This window comes from Euphorbia lathyris, chromosome 6 (genome assembly GCF_963576675.1).
Source record: "Euphorbia lathyris chromosome 6, ddEupLath1.1, whole genome shotgun sequence".
Classification (NCBI taxonomy): Eukaryota; Viridiplantae; Streptophyta; class Magnoliopsida; order Malpighiales; family Euphorbiaceae; genus Euphorbia; species Euphorbia lathyris.
In genome coordinates, this window is record NC_088915.1 from 60,047,060 (window position 1) to 60,063,619 (window position 16,560).

General features: G+C 35.1%; 1 protein-coding gene across 3 annotated transcripts; it reads left to right on the forward strand.

Annotated features, from left to right (window-relative positions):
• The first annotated feature begins 6,328 nt into the window (after window positions 1-6,328).
• Window positions 6,329-16,301, forward strand: LOC136234022 (O-fucosyltransferase 8). 3 transcript variants are annotated; one of them, XM_066023777.1, is made up of 14 exons: window positions 6,329-6,467; window positions 6,551-6,691; window positions 6,830-6,872; window positions 7,960-8,049; window positions 8,142-8,241; window positions 8,347-8,417; window positions 8,562-8,650; window positions 8,742-8,862; window positions 8,941-9,084; window positions 9,164-9,495; window positions 9,570-9,810; window positions 9,893-10,484; window positions 10,577-10,708; window positions 15,916-16,301. In XM_066023777.1, the coding sequence occupies exons 2-12, from the start codon at window positions 6,669-6,671 to the stop codon at window positions 10,199-10,201; spliced, it is 1,563 nt and encodes a 520-aa protein (XP_065879849.1). In that variant the 5' UTR covers window positions 6,329-6,467; window positions 6,551-6,668; the 3' UTR covers window positions 10,202-10,484; window positions 10,577-10,708; window positions 15,916-16,301. The 3 variants fall into 3 exon arrangements, with proteins under 3 accessions (XP_065879849.1, XP_065879850.1, XP_065879848.1); XM_066023778.1 differs by lacking the exons at window positions 6,329-6,467; window positions 6,551-6,691; window positions 6,830-6,872 and adding an exon at window positions 7,061-7,077; XM_066023776.1 differs by lacking the exons at window positions 6,329-6,467; window positions 6,551-6,691; window positions 6,830-6,872 and adding an exon at window positions 7,101-7,776.
• The last annotated feature ends 259 nt before the right edge of the window (window positions 16,302-16,560 follow it).

The following is a 16,560-nucleotide window of genomic DNA, read 5'->3' on the forward strand; positions in this document are numbered from 1 at the left end:
AAATTGGGTGGTTTTTTGGAAGTTTAGCAGGTCAATAGGTTGTCCCTTAAGTTTAGGGGGTAATATGAAAAAAGGGACAAGTTCAGGGGGCTGCGTATGTATTAAGCCAAATATATTTAATTGATATACTTCAGAGAAGAGCAGTCATTTTCACTAATCAGTTACTGACCAAGTGAATTTCCTCAATCACTATTAGATTTAGGCTTATTAAAATCTTATGGTTGAAATTAAAATAATCGTAAGGCTAAGATTTACACCGTCTAAATCTAATTGTGATTAAGCAAATTCACTTGGTCAGTGATTGACCACGTAAAAAACTACTGTAGAGAATCAATGTAACAAAATAATAAGCAAGAGGAAAACAAACATTTTTTAAAACGTTGCAAATATTTTTTTACACTTTTTTTTTATATACACATTTAAATTATTTTTGACTGGTGGTAACCATTAGTTTTTTTAGGGTGTTGTTAAACCCAGCCCCAAATTCCCACCCCTAGCCCCGTGAAAGGACGAAAATGCCCTTTCATAGGTTTTGGGGAGGGAAATTCTAGTTTTTTTGCCAATCCGACACGTGGGCGTGTGGATATCACGCCTCACCGCGTGGTCGGACGTGATATACACACGCCTCATCGCGTGGTCGAACGTGATAGCCCCACGCCTCACCGCAAGGTCGGGCAGTTGGCTATCACGTCCGACCACGCGGTGAGGCGTGTGTATATCACGTCCGACCACACGGTGAGGAGTGATATCCACACGCCCGCGTGTCGGATTGGCAAAAAAACAGCTTTTTAACCCCCGTAAATAGTTCGTTAAACCCGTAAATAGGCCGTTAAACCCGTAAATAGACTGTGAAACCCGTAAATAGGCCGTTAAGCCCGTAACTACAGAATTGTACGTAACAAATAAACTTTAAAAACATAAAAATTAAAATAAACATAAATAAACATAAACATTTATAAACGTAAAAGAGTAAATATAATATATACAACAAAAAGTGTTAAAATGTATGAATTTCTACAACAAAAATTCAGCTCGCCCGACGCCACGCATCCATAAACTCATCCATCTCCCTCTTAATACGTGGAACATCCTCGTCAGATCGGTGGGTAGCCGATAGTTGGGTGACACGCCACAACCAACTAACCCACTGCAAAAAAAAAATTAATAAATAAATATTAACAATTAAACACATATAAACTAATACTAAATAATAATATTAAATAATAATAAACTTACAAATTCGCTGTTGGCGCGAGCATGCTGTACCGGTCCAGCCTGTGGTACATGAAGGAGATGGGGATGCGAATGTCGCTTATACCAGTCCATATAAGCAGGCTCACATGCAGTGAGATCGTATCCAACGGGTCGGCATCTCCTCCGATCAATGCCCCGAGCCAATGGAAATCTACGCCATGTATCCTCAACTGTGACTAAGAAATGCGTGAGCTTATACGCTATAGATCTCCATGGTCGTACTGCTTTATCAGGTCTAATACGCTCAGCTGGGATAGGCTGAGTATATCCGACCTGTCGCAGCGCTCGATCGGGCATATACGGCTCGACGATGTCTCTACACCGTATCCAACCGGCGTAGGATACTCGAAGCCGATCATCATCGGGGACAGGACCATAAGGCAACCACGTCACCTGGAAAAAAGTAATACTCAATAAAAAATAATAATATAATATAAATAATACTTAAATTAATTCTAAAATTTTATAAAATACCTCTGCCGCCGTCATACGGTCCAGCTGCCCGCGAAAGGTATCTAGTCGGGCGGTGGTCTTGCCTGGTACCCCGACCTCCCATCTCAGTGCACGGGCATGATCAGCTGGGATCAAGTGAGCTCCTCTATGCGGTCGGAACACCGGAAAATACTCGTATATCCATGCCTGCAGTAGGGTCAAACATCCGCATATACCTGAACAGTCTCCTCTGCTCGCTATCCCCAGCTGCCGGTACAACATGGCTAGTGTAGCAGACCCCATGATAGTCCATCTGCTACGCTGACACCGCTGTAAACCTCAGCAAGATGGGCCGGCCTAATCCTATCTCCACTCTTGTCAACAAACAGAGTGGATCCAAGCATAAGCCACATCCACGCTGTGGCCCGAGTAGCGTCATCCCTACCCTCGGTCAGAAGCCCCTGTACAGCCCCAACAAATACACCTCCACCACCCCATAAATGTCGGGTCGGCAACAGAAGCTCAGCCTGACTCACCCCAAACATCATCATGCACATGGCATGAAGCCCGTCAGTAGGGGGAGACTCGGACACCATCAGACCGTCGATCGGGATCCGAAGAATCTGCCATACATCATGCAGCTGGATAGTCATCTCCCCGAACGGCATGTGGAAGGAGTTCGTATCGGGCTGCCACCGCTCCATGAACGCAGTCAATAACGGAGTGTCGAGGTTCTTAAACATGGCCTGTGGAAGGTGAGACAAACTAGTCCTCTCGATCATCTCCCTCAGCTGTAAAATGACACATATACAATTTATACAATTACTAAATGTTTTTTATGTTTATAGTTAAAAATACACATTTCAATAAATGAAATTACACTATATTATGCTTACCTCGGGTGACGCACCAGAAAACCACTGACACAAATCTCGGCATGCTGTTGATCTGTTGTAGCATGTCAGAAACGACCGAATCTCTCCTCCCAACATCCGTGAGGCAACATGTCCTAGAAAACTAGGAATCACGGAACCATCAACGGGACCACCATCAACCGGTGCAGTAACTACCCAGCTCTCGTCCTCACTAGCTTTGGGACGTTTGCTTGTCCCTGAAAATTATAAAATTATATTAAAATATCCTAAAAAATACTAAATTATACTAAAAAATACTAAAATTATACTAAAATATACCTAAATTATACTAAAATTATACTAAAATTATACTAAAATATACCTAAATTATACTAAAATTATACTAAAATATACTAAATTATACTAAAATATACTAAAATTATACTAAAATATACTAAATTATACTAAAAAATACTAAAATTATACTAAAATATACCTAAAATATACCTAAAATATACTAAAATTATAATAAAATATATCTAAATTATACTAAAATATACTAAAATTATACTAAATTATACTAAAATATACTAAAATTATACTAAATTATACTAAAAAATACTAAAATTATACTAAAATTATACTAAATTATAAATATACTAAAATATACTAATATACTAAAATATACTAAAATTATACTAAAATGATAAAAAAATACCTGTACTCGCAAAACGACTTCCTACGCGTTGGGTCGGCTGTCTCCCCGAGGTCGGTTGCTCATCGCTCTCCTCAACCTCGCGATCATGTGCAACTGCAGACTGTCGCACTGCCCGGGCTGCCACATCCAGGTAGTCCTGAAAAAAATCGCTATCAGGCTGTCTGTCATCAAAATCAGTCGCCCCCTCTGATCCATGAATATCGGGCTGATCCACAATCGGCCCCCTACTCACCTGCTCTGTCGCAGCCCCTCTCAGCCTACGAGTAGATCCATCAATACCACGCAATCTCGTATGCCGTGGTGTATCATCCTCGTCGTCCATATCTAGACGACGAGCAGATGACGGGATGGATTTCCCACCCCTAGTAGGCCGCTCTGTCTACAAAAAAAATTACACTAAATTAATAAAATTGTAAATAATGTAAATTATACTAAATTTATACTAAATTATGCTAAAATACTACTAAATTAATACAATTGATAATAATAAATTACACTAAATTTATAAAATTATAATAAATTATACTAAAGTTATACTCAATTTATACTAAATTATACTAAATTTATACTAAATTATGCTAAAATACTACTAAATTAATACAATTGATAATAATAAATTACACTAAATTAATAAAATTATAATAAATTATACTAAAGTTATACTCAATTTATACTAAATTATACTAAATTTATAAAATTACCCTAAATTAATAAAATTGTAAAAATCATGCTAATACTATACTCAATTTATACTAAAATTAAACTAAAATTATAAAATTACACTAAATAACTAAAATTTTAAATAATATAAATTTTTATAAAAAAACAACGTGGGGCGTAAGGGAATCACGTCCGAACCACTGGGCGGGCGTATGAACATCACGCCATATCAGTGGTTCGGGCGTATGAGTATCACGCCCTACCACTGGTACGGGCAAGTGGCTATCACGCCCGCACCACTGGTCGGGTGTGATACTCATACGCCCGAACCGCAGATCGGGCGTGATTCTCATACGCCCGACTGCGATTCCGGCGATTTTTTTCAAACCACCAACAGATTCAATTCGAGCTACAAATCAACGAAATAAAGCGGTAAATCTTACCATTTTAGCTTTTCCTTTACGGTTTCTGTCACCATCCATAATTCGGTTCACTAATTTGTCTGGATTTGAGCAAAAATCGTATAGGGTTCTTGAGAGGTTTTGGGTTTTTTCAAATTTAGTGCAAAGGGTAGTTCCGTCTATTCACGGGACTAGAAATATAAATTTGTGGCTGGGTTTAGTAACCCACTAAAGTTATGTTAAAAGTTTATTTTCTCTTTTCCAAAAAAAAAAAAAAAAAAGTTTATTTTCTGATCATCAAAAGAAGACTTAAAAGATTAAAGTTTCAATCCAAATGATGAAGGCCCAAGACGTTCTTGATATTTTATTTTGTCATTTTTGACAATGCCAAAGAACACTAGTCATTTTTCATTTCATAAATTGATTTCAAAGCCTCGTCTTTGCTTTCATTTGGTTTCTTTGTAATTTTATGGCATAATGTCTATATCATGGGCTTAGCCATGGGTTATGGGTACAACCATAAATTTGAAAGGGTCAAATACATAAATATCATAATTAAGTATAAAATTTACAATTAAGTCATATTACCAAATTTAATTTTTAATATGTTATTATTCTTTATGTATTATGATTTTACACCATAATTTAAAAATTCTAAACTCCAATTCATAAATCATAAGCCCTAAAAAATATATTCTAGACTTCTAATTTATAAATTTTAATCCTTAAAATATATTAAAAGTACTGATTTTACTAGTTTAACATAATCCAAAATTATGACTTGACATAGTTGTAAATAATTTTTAAAAGATGAATTTCTGTGTAATTTTCCCAATTTGGGGAAAATCATATAGACCGAGTTAGCACTATATCTGTCCACGAGCCCGATATCCAATTAGTCCGCATTTAATGCCCTGAGTTTAGATAAGGAAAATTGATATCAAGTCCAATCTGGTTCACACCCACTAACATCTATCTATTTTTAGACTTATGTTTTTTTTGGTTAGAATCAATTTAGGCTCCATATATAAAATCGCATTAATATGAGTTTAATGTTTAAAAAATGTATCAATTTAAACCTCGATTGTGGAAAGTGACATGTCATTTATATTACTCTGTTAAGTTCTGTCATCAGAACTTAACGGAGTAATATGAATAACGATGGAGCTGAGGTGTCACTTCCTCATTTTTTACTGATAAAAAATATAATATAATATATTAATTTTAATTATATTATTATATTTATCTATAAAAAGATTATTTTATCCGTACTATATCTAAGAGTTCTACAGAATTTAAATTAATCCCTAAAATTTCTTTAATTCTCTGCATATCTATATATAATATAAAACAGTAACGATGGAGCTGAAGTGTCAGCTCCTTCTTTTTTACTGATAAAAAATATAGTATAATATATAATATATTAATTTTAATTATATTATTATATTTATCTATAAAAAGATTATTTAAAGTAAATGTGAAAATAAACTAACAAAATTTAATTGATATAGCACCTTTATATTATTAATTTTAATTATTAGATTATATTTTTGTTAATATTTATATATTAGGATGAATCCGTGTGTCAAAAGTAGGAGTCGTATAAATCTAACCAAATACTATACTTTTAAAAGTTTGGAGTGAAATGCTAAATATTGTTGGAAAAAGCTCAACAATCACCCATTCTTTACAACATCTAATTGCAGAACTTACCAAATTTCTATGGCATGGAATTCAGATATTGTATTGTCCTACATATGTGTTAGGGACATTACTGATATTAATTTCAGTTTATGCGGATTTTAAGTGAATTTAGATTACAAGTGTAAAAATGGATTTTCTCTATAAATTGTGTTATCAGGTTAGAAATTCACAGCTCTTTTAAATAAAATTTAATTCATGTAAAATAAAATTAAATAAATCAATGAAAAATTGAATTTCAAGTTTCCGAACAAGGAATTCCTGTGAAGATCTCATTAGCGTTGTAGGAATTTCAACCTGAGATCTAACAGGACTTAATAATCTACCACTGGAAACAGATAAAACATGGAGGTTTTGAAAGGTGCAATGCTTGTATTGATGTGTGCAGGGGCCATTATGCTACTGTCGCTACATTTCAATAAGCCCTATTATATTTGGATTAACAAGGTAATCTTACTCTTAATTACCACAATTTCTCAACAATTTTCTTCAGTTTCATTCTAATTTCATATATTACATTGCATATACAGAAATTTGTACCGGGTTATGCATATTCACCACCAAGGTATAATTATAATTTTCATCTTTGTTTTCTATTTCCTTTTACTCTTTCTAGTTATGCTTTGATGGCTTGCAATTCAAGGGAGAATGCCGATCAAGCAATCTAAATGGTATAAAATTTATCTCCTTCGATTTCCATATCTAGAAACTTTTTGGAATGATCCCACAAACTCAATTTCTACCTTTTCAATTGCATTCAGTATCGTATTATTTGTTAATTAATTATAGGTTGGTTATAATTTATGAAGGCCCGCCAATTTGACCGAATCCTTCAACCCAATTCTTCAACTGGTAGATTCTCTCTCTTCTTCTTCTTCTTTGCTGTTTCTACTAGAATTGCAATGTATGGAAAATGTTGTTGCTGTTGCTGTTGCGTTTGGTGAGAAGTAGTTGTTGCAGCTATGAATTTTGGTTTACAAAAATAGTGCTTGGAAAGTGTTCGAGCTAATGTCTTGCATTTCACTCATCTGCATTAACAAGTCCCCGTCATCTACTTGTAAACCTTCACTTTAAAATTTTGCTCCAATGTTCTTATCACTCAGCTTTCTTATTTTAGTGCCACCAAACCTGATGTTTCCAATTTCATCTAATGGGTTGGTAGGTCGGTTCAGGAGAGAGAGAGACAGACAGAAACATAGAGCTGCTTGGATAAAAATAAACTTAAGGCAGCCTTGTAAAGTTTCTTGTAGTTGCCGCTTGAATTCTTTTGTTTTTTTTTATTGTAGTTGTTGCTTTGGAAGTGACATTCTCTAATCTGGTGAATTCTTGGCAAGAATTCATTCTGGTATTAGTATATCTTTTGGTTTAATTTAAGCTTTCATTGAATGGAATAATGGGGAAGCAAGGATCCCAAAGAAGTCCTCGTCCCAAAGGGGCAAAAGATTACCATGTTAGAAGTTTGGAAAGTTTGTCAAGTAGTGATCCTTCCTTTGGGAGGAGATTTTCAGGGGGAGATAATAATTGGAAAACCAAAGTTGTATTGCTTGATGACTTGAAAAATGAGAATGGGAAACTTGGTTTTAAGGGGGTTTATGTGGGGAAAAGGAATACATGGTTTCGTAAGCATATTAAATCAATTGCTTTTATGTTTGCATTGTTGGGTTTCCTTTTTCTGCTTGATTCTGTCATGGTAACCATTTTTGATTCAATAAATGTTCAAAATGGTTCAACCTCAAGGAAATCGAGCAACGTTAAGGTATCGTTTTTCTTCTTTTGTAACTTGGGGTTTGAACCGTTCTAGTGTTGGATATCACAGGTCATTTAGCAGATTCAGATGCATATGTTTTTAGCTTTTGGAAGATAAATAGTTTCTGATTCTCTATATCAACAATATTTGTTTATGTCAACTAACTGCTATAATTGTCATTTCATGTGTAAGAATGGCGGAAGTGAGTACGGAAATATAGAAAAACCACCTGTCCAGATGTACAGTCGACTCCTCAACTTAGCATCCAATTCTCTGGCAGAGGTTTGCTTTAAAGTGCTACATTGATTTATATGTTTAGATAATTAAGCTCCTTGTGTTAAATGGCACACGTCTGAAACTTTATTCTGCTTTAGAAAGAGTTCAAGCAACAAAAATCAAGTTTCTGGGAGGAGCCATACCAGAAGACAGCAGTATGGAAACCTTGCGCAGATGAAAAGAAATCAGTCAGAATAGGTAGTCAAACTATTTTGGACTTCTAACTCATGAATATGTTCTCCGAGTTCTAGACACCATTATGTCTATTAACTGACTAATCATTAAATCATTTTGCTGAGACAGGAAAACATGGCAAAAGCAATGGCTATTTATTGGTTAGTGCGAATGGCGGTCTCAATCAACAAAGAGTCGCTGTAAGTATCGAAGCTCATCTCTTGTGTACTTCTTCAGAAGAGATGAATAAATGAAATAGACAAGGATCAGTTTGATTAGTGAAAGCAGTAAGCTAATTGATCAACGATCAGTTTGAAGTAGACAAGGATCGTTTTTTTCTGCAGATATGTAATGCTGTTGCCCTGGCATTTTTACTTAATGCAACTCTAGTTGTTCCGAAATTTCTGTACAGCAATGTATGGAAGGATCCAAGGTCTGAATCATCATTTTTATATTAGTGACTACTTGTATTGGACAAATATAGGCAGAGCAGAACATTGATCTTGATAATTTGTTGAATGCAGCCAGCTTGGGGATATTTACCAAGAGGAGTACTTTATGAAGATAATGAAGGATGAAGTAGATATAGTAAAGGAACTTCCTTCTCATCTGAAATCCTTAGATGTAGAAGCAATTGGCAGTCAAGTATGTTATCTTTTTGGTCTCTATGTCATTTTTCATATGAATATTTTAAGTTCCATTTACCTAGCTCGCCTTTATCAGATTACAGATGCTGATATTCCTAAGGAAGCAACGCCCAATGATTACCTTGAAAAAGTACTTCCTATCTTGTTGAAAAATGAAGTTGTTCACTTTCTTGGATTTGGAAATCGACTCGGCTTTGATCCAGTGCCTTCTGAACTTCAGGTAAAAAGCATCCTTGTATCAGAGTCATAGCTTATACAAGCCCCTCACTCTCTGACATCATGTTTTTTTTTGGGTGCAGAGATTAAGGTGCAAATGTAACTTCCATGCGTTGAAGTTTGTGCCGAAAATTCAACAAGCTGGTTCATTGTTAATCAGAAGAATAAGGAGATATGATTCTGCACATAGTATGCTAGACAAAGAGCTGCTTGGAGAGTTCATGCCTGGCAGTCCGTTAACGAATGATCCCTCAAGAGGACCATTTAAATATCTTGCCCTGCACTTGAGGTTTGAAGTGGACATGATTGCATATTCATTGTGTGAATTTGGAGGTGGAGAAGATGAGAAAAGGGAACTCAAATCCTATAGAGAAAGCCATTTCCCTCTGCTTATTGAGCGGGTGCAAAACTCCAAGTATGGGTTCACTTTTTGACGAGTTTCTCTGTTGCATAAGTTTACCTTGTAATCTATCAATGTATCTATCACAGGCCTATTTCTACATCAGAACTAAGAAAGCTAGGAAGATGTCCATTGACACCTGAAGAAGCCGCACTTGTTCTTGCTGGTCTCGGCTTTAAGCGCGGAACTTACATATATCTTGCAAGTTCTCACATTTATGGTGAAAAATCTAGAATGCATCCCTTCACTAGCCTCTATCCCAATTTGGTGACAAAGGAAACATTCCTCACACCGAAAGAACTTGCACCTTTTAGGAATTTCTCTTCACAGGTAAATTAGTATCCATTAACTCTTTGCAGGATGAAGCATCTTAGTGATAACTTTGTGGAGTTCTTTGTTTCAATTAATACAGATGGCTGCATTGGACTTTATTGCTTGTGCAACTTCTGATGTGTTTGCCATGACTGATTCTGGGAGCCAATTGTCTTCCCTGGTGTCTGGTTTTCGGACTTACTATGGAGGTGGACATGCTCCTACCTTGCGGCCTAACAAAAAGAGGCTAGCAGCAATTTTGTCCCAAAATAACACAATAGAATGGAACACTTTTGGAGATAGGGTGAGAAAGATGATCGACGAAGGTCAAAAGGTGAAGCTACGGAGTTTTGGTCGAAGCATTTATCGACAACCAAGGTGCCCAGAATGCATGTGCAAGTCCCAATAGCTTGTTCCTTTTTACATTCATTTGATTTGCCTGGTTTTGGTTGATCATTTGTACATATATATATATACACACACACAGCATCATTACTTATACGAGTTGTACAAAGTCAAAATCTTCCATTCAATAAAATTGTACCATTCTTTCTATTCTCTTTTCTTCTCAAACTGCTCCCTTTTTCTTTTTCAAGTTATCAATTTGTTTGATTCGATTCTAAAGGGTTTTCTCAAATTGATTGAAAAGAACAATGCTTTGATTGTAGATGTTGAATACCCAAGAGACATTGGTAAGTGACTTATCTCTCTTAGCTCCCAAAACATTTGTACTAGGAATATTATTGTACCAAATTCCGACATACCAATTTTTCTGAATATTCAGGTCAGGGGTGAAGAATCCCACAGCTCGAAGAACTTGCCAGCAGAGAAAGAGTTTGGGCATGTGAGAGAGATTAGGAAGCTGTCAAGATGTCTGCGGAGAAGGCAAATCTTGACTTGAGGTACGAGCAGAAAGGTAAGTGAAGAATGGTTCCTCTTTGTTATACAATTCATTGTTGGTGTTTTTGCCTGCTCTGTGTAATCTCATTTCTGGGTATTTGGGTTTTCTGTTCATTCGAAATACAATCGGGGATGAAGAGGGCAGAAGAAAGAATAACCATAATATATCAAATGATCCCAGATCGTAACTTTTTCCAAAGATCAATTTTAGCCATACTTTATTGAAAAAAGTAAGGCTAAAATTGATATTTCTTAAAAAAAAAAAAAGTTAGCATTAAATTTGCAACATTTTATATATTAGGACTAAATATATATTTCTTCAAAAATATTAGGGTTAAGTTTGATCGTTATATTTATTCAAAAAAAAAATTTGATCGCTATACCCTTATTTTATTTTGCCGATGCTATTGAGGAAATGTAAATTTATTTCTAACATGTAAAATTATAATATTTTATTCTAACTTTTTCAAAAAAGGATAAATTTTACCACAAAGTGATAGAAAATCAAAACAAACTAATTTGACCGTTGTTTGCTTGTAGCATACGTTCCAAATAAGTTTGTTAACGGTGTCGTACATTTTGTCAAGTCATTTATATCTCTGTTAATAACTTAATAAATATTTTATACAGTTTTTTTCTTTGTGATTATGACTTAATTTTTTCACGTTTTGTCAAGTTTTTTGTAATCGTAATTTAGACAAAATTAACGTTTAGAAGATCTGATTTGACAGCTAAATATCGAGTTAAATAACGATAAACCAATATATTCAAATTTTTTTTATAAGGTATAAATAAAATTAATCTTGCTTTTTAAACGTCCATTTTATAACAAATTTGCAATTTCTCAAAACTATGGACCAATTTTGGAATTTATTCTATTTTATTTTATTAGTATTTTTCTGGAAAAAAATAATACCTCCAAGGTTTTGAGGGTAAATTACACCCATGGCTACTGAACTTTACCTATTTTCACATTGTGGCCATTGAATTTCATTTCTTTCCCGTATGACAATTGAACTTTACACTTTATAACATCGGTGGACACGGTGACCAATGACCACCATTTGTAACCTATGACTCACTATTTTAACCGGTTACCTCTCCCCTCCCTTCTTTCTCAAATATTTTATACCAATTTTACCCTTCTCCCCTTTCTCTATCTTCATGGATCATTTCTCTCTCTAAAAAAGTACATCTCTCTAACTAGAGTGGTTGAGTTGGTAAAAATACATGTTTTTAACTAAGAAGTTATATTTTCAAACTCCACTAATATTATTTTATTTTGTAGAGTTTTTATTTATCTGAACTTTATTTTTCAAATAATGCGAGTTCACCACCAACGGTAGCGGCACCATCTGCTAAAACTTGTCCCTTTTTAATGCATTTACCCTGCTGAACTTGGGTTTTTTTAGTGCATACAAGTATTTTTGTTAGAACGTTCATACATAATTAATGGAATGCGTAAAATATTAATTACTTTTTTTCAAAAAAAAGTATTAATTACTTTTTATGGATTATTTATTTTAATAACACTTTTGAAATCACTTTTATTGTATCTTTTTTCATAAAAAAAATGAATTTCTTACTTTTAATACTCAAATAACTTATAACTAAAATTAAAAAAATGTTATTAGTTTTGAGAAATTAGCATTGAACTTCTAAAAAATTAAAGGCAAAAAGCATCCTGAGTCCTCTGATCTTTCATTGTTTGGTGTATTAAGCCCTCGATCTTTAATTTAGACACATTGAGTCCATGATCTTTCATTATTTGGTGCATTAAACCCTCGATCTTTCATTTAAACACATTGAGCCCTTGATCTTTCATATATGGATGTATTAGGCCCTTCCATAAATCAATTCACATATAAGTGTATTAAGGACCTGTTTGGTTCAACTAGGAGTGTTCAACGATAGGTTCGGTCTGAAAATCGAACCGAACCGAAATAACCAAATAACACCTAAAATAAAAACAAACCTAACCAAAATAAAATAGCTCCATATCTGGTACTAAAACTACTCCATCTTTCTTTATCACCAACACTGAAAAACTTCATCAGAATTCTATTTTGATATAGTTCCGATTGGAGGAGTCTTTGCAAATTTAGATTTCTATAATCCCCAATTAGAAAGAATCTCCAATCTAGAAGCCAACAGAACTGCAAAATCTAAACTAGTTTACATTCTGAAAGGGTAAAACATACAAGAGCCGAGTCATCACACCATTTGAACAGGTTGACATATATTACAAGAGCCGAATGTTCGTTTTTATTTTAGGTGTTATTCGGTATTCAGTTATTTCGGTTCGGTTCGGTCGAACTGAACCGATCATTGAACACTCCTAGTTGAACCAAACAGTCCCTTAATACATCCATATGTGAATTGATTTATGGAAGTGCCTAATATACCCATATATGAAAGATCAAGGGCTCAATGTATTTAAATGAAAGATCGAGGGCTTAATACACCAAACATTGAAAGATCAGGGACTTAATGTGTCTAAATGAAATATCAAGGGCTTAATACACCAAACAATGAAAGATCAGGGGTCTCAGGATGCTTTTTACCAAAATTAAATATGTCTATTATTTTCACGTTGAACATTTTTAATTTTTTAACCGACACACCAAAACGATAAAGTTTTAGGGTGTTGGAGGCTAAAAATTTTTCTAAACCTCTAACCTATTGCTTCTGATCTCTTATAACTGCAAGATTGCCTCTGTGGTATCTCTATTACAGAAATTGTCACGTCTGTGTCTAAATTTCTAGAATTTATATCTAGATATTAATATATATGATAATTATGGGGTATGTGATTTTTATTTGGTGTTATAGGAAAAATTTGGAGTTAATTCGATGGGTTTAGGTGTAAATTAAAAGTTTAGGGTAAGTATTAAAAGATTATATAAAGATGGAGGACCAAAAGGGATATTTGACAAATTTGGGATATAAATCCCAAATGTTCCAGACTCTCGACATCATCGTCTTTTCCTTCCTTTTCTTCTCTGTTTCTTTTTCTTTTAATCGTTCTTCGACCGTTTCTCCACCGTTTCTTTGATTTGCGGAGATTCGACCGTCCAAATCACTTGAAACTTAAACTATAGCATCCTTAGGCATAGATCTAAATCCTAACCGAAGAGTTTCTGAATTTCGGAAGTGTTTGGAGGGGAAACGTCTTAGACTGATTTAGCGGAGAATTGAACGGGTGTATTTTCTTCAATTCATAGCTAAGGTAAGTCACTATCAACTATATAGATATATATATATATATATAATCAAAGAATTCCCAGAACTTGATATTTTAGGGTTATGCTGGAATTTTGTAAAATTGAGGTTTTTCACAATCTTGCGAAATTATAGTTCAAATGAACTATTGACTATGTTTAAATATGAATTACAACTTTTACTAGGTTATATTGATTTGAGGTTTCGTTGGTTGATTAATTTTGGAATTTTATTTGATTAACGATTGATATTTTGGAGAATTGAACACTTGTGAACTTGATTATGATCAAGTGAAGTATATACATATATACATATATGTTTTTGGTTTCAATCTATATATATATGGAATTCAATGTTTGGTATCCATTGAGAGTAGTCCAGTATGGTGGATTTAATTTTAAAGACCATATTTAGTGAGAAATATGGCCTGTGTACACAGTCTGAAGACCTATTGGGTATGACAGTGAAGTGTTGGGTAAGACCATATGGGACAGGCAATGTTAAGAGACGTCTCGTACATGTTTTGAATTGTGATTTGAATTATCAGGGGATGAACTCAAGAATGGATACAAGATTATATACAACAACAACAAAGCCTTAGTCCCGAAATGATTCGGGGTCGGCTAACATGAACCATCATATAAAACCGTGAAAATCAAGTCGTGTCAGCGACACAGATTCGCTCCCTCCACTCCGTCCTATCCACTACCATATTTTCCTCAATTCCCAATAAACTCATATCACTCTCGATCACCCTCCTCCAAGTTTGCTTAGGTCTTCCCCTACCCCTCACCACTACATCCCTTTGCCACTCTTCGGTTCTCCTAACCGGCGCATCAAGCGCTCTACGTCTCACATGGCCAAACCACCTTAGTCGGTTTTCTCTCATTTTATTCTCAATAGATGTAACCCCTACTTTTGTCCTAATTATTTCATTACGCACCCGGTCCTTTCTCGTGTGACCACACATCCATCTCAACATACGCATCTCCGCCACCGACATCTTATGGATGTGGCAGTGTTTCACTGCCCAACACTCCGTACCATATAACAATGCTGGTCTAATTGCCGTCCGGTAGAATTTTCCCTTCAATCTATTAGGCATGCCGGGATCACAAAGGAAACCCGTAGCACTCTTCCACTTCGACCAACCAGCTTTAATCCTATGGGCAACATCTCCATCTACTTCTCCATCCGTTTGGATAATAGATCCTAAATACCGGAAGCAATCCGAGGCCTGAACAACTCTCCCATCTAGGGTGATTGTCCCTGCCTCCCTACTCCTACGGCCGCTAAACTTACACTCCAAATATTCTGTCTTACTTCGACTCAACTTAAAACCTCTAGATTCTAGAGTTTGCCTCCATAGTTCCAACTTCATCTCCACTCCTTCTTTCGTCTCATCAACCAACACAATATCATCTGCAAACAGCATGCACCATGGTATACCATCTTGAAGTGAACTTGTTAGTTCATCCATAACGATGGCAAAAAGAAATGGGCTTAGTGCGGAACCTTGATGCACTCCAATCGTAATAGGAAACTCTTCAGTTTTCCCAACACTAGTACGTACACTCGTGCATACTCCCTCATACATGTCCTTTATGATGTCAATATATTTCCGCGAAATGCCTTTCCTTATCAAGGCCCACCAAAGTACTTCCCTTGGTACCTTATCATATGCTTTCTCCAAGTCAATGAAAACCATATGCAAGTCTTTCTTCTTATTTCGATAGTGCTCCATTAATTGTCTCATTAGATGGATGGCTTCCATAGTTGATCTTCCCGGCATAATACATTGATCCTATTATATATTTTGGTTTAATACATTGATCCTATTATGAACTTTAGTTTTGAGTATATTTTACAAGGTTTTGATTAAATCATTTATAAATGTATATATAAGTAGTTATGTTAAGTAAAATTGATTTCTATAGCTGATAGTTTCTTATTGAGATTTTTGTCTTATGTTTTCCAAATGTTTTTAATGTTTTGTTTTAGGCGAAGAAGTGCAAGGTACCGAAAGGGGTACTCGATCCTAGGGCGAGGTTCGGTTACAGCTACGAGGTGCAAGTCGTCTCTAGGGTATTGCATCCATTTTGTTCATGTACATATATGTGGATAGTATACGGACACTTGAAGAACTTGTTTTTGGCAGTGTCCTTTTGTTTGGTTTGTACTGTCTACATGTAGATATATATATATAATTAGCTGAAGTTGAGAATTTGTGGAATACTGTGATATGGGTTATGAGTAAGTCATAACTTTTCTATATAGGTGATGCTGGAAAATCAGATTCGTACTTGAATCTTGTGATGCATTTTTCGACCAGATATAGGCCGAGTCTGTCATGGAGTCCTAAATGAAAGTTCTTTATTATTATCTTACGTTTCCAGGGGTTTTTGAATCGTCTTAATCGGACTCCGTATGAAAAAGTTATGCTGGAAATGACATATGTTTGTCATTTGAGCTTAACATTAGAATTTGGTTTTTGCTTGATTTTTCTCCTTATTTGAGAGATACTGCTACTGGTTTATATAATAAGTCAGTGGTAATGTCTTACCGTCTTATCTGATCTTATTTTAGGTCGGGTTTGACATTTTGGTATCAGAGCATAGGTTTAATCCATATCCATAAGTGGATATA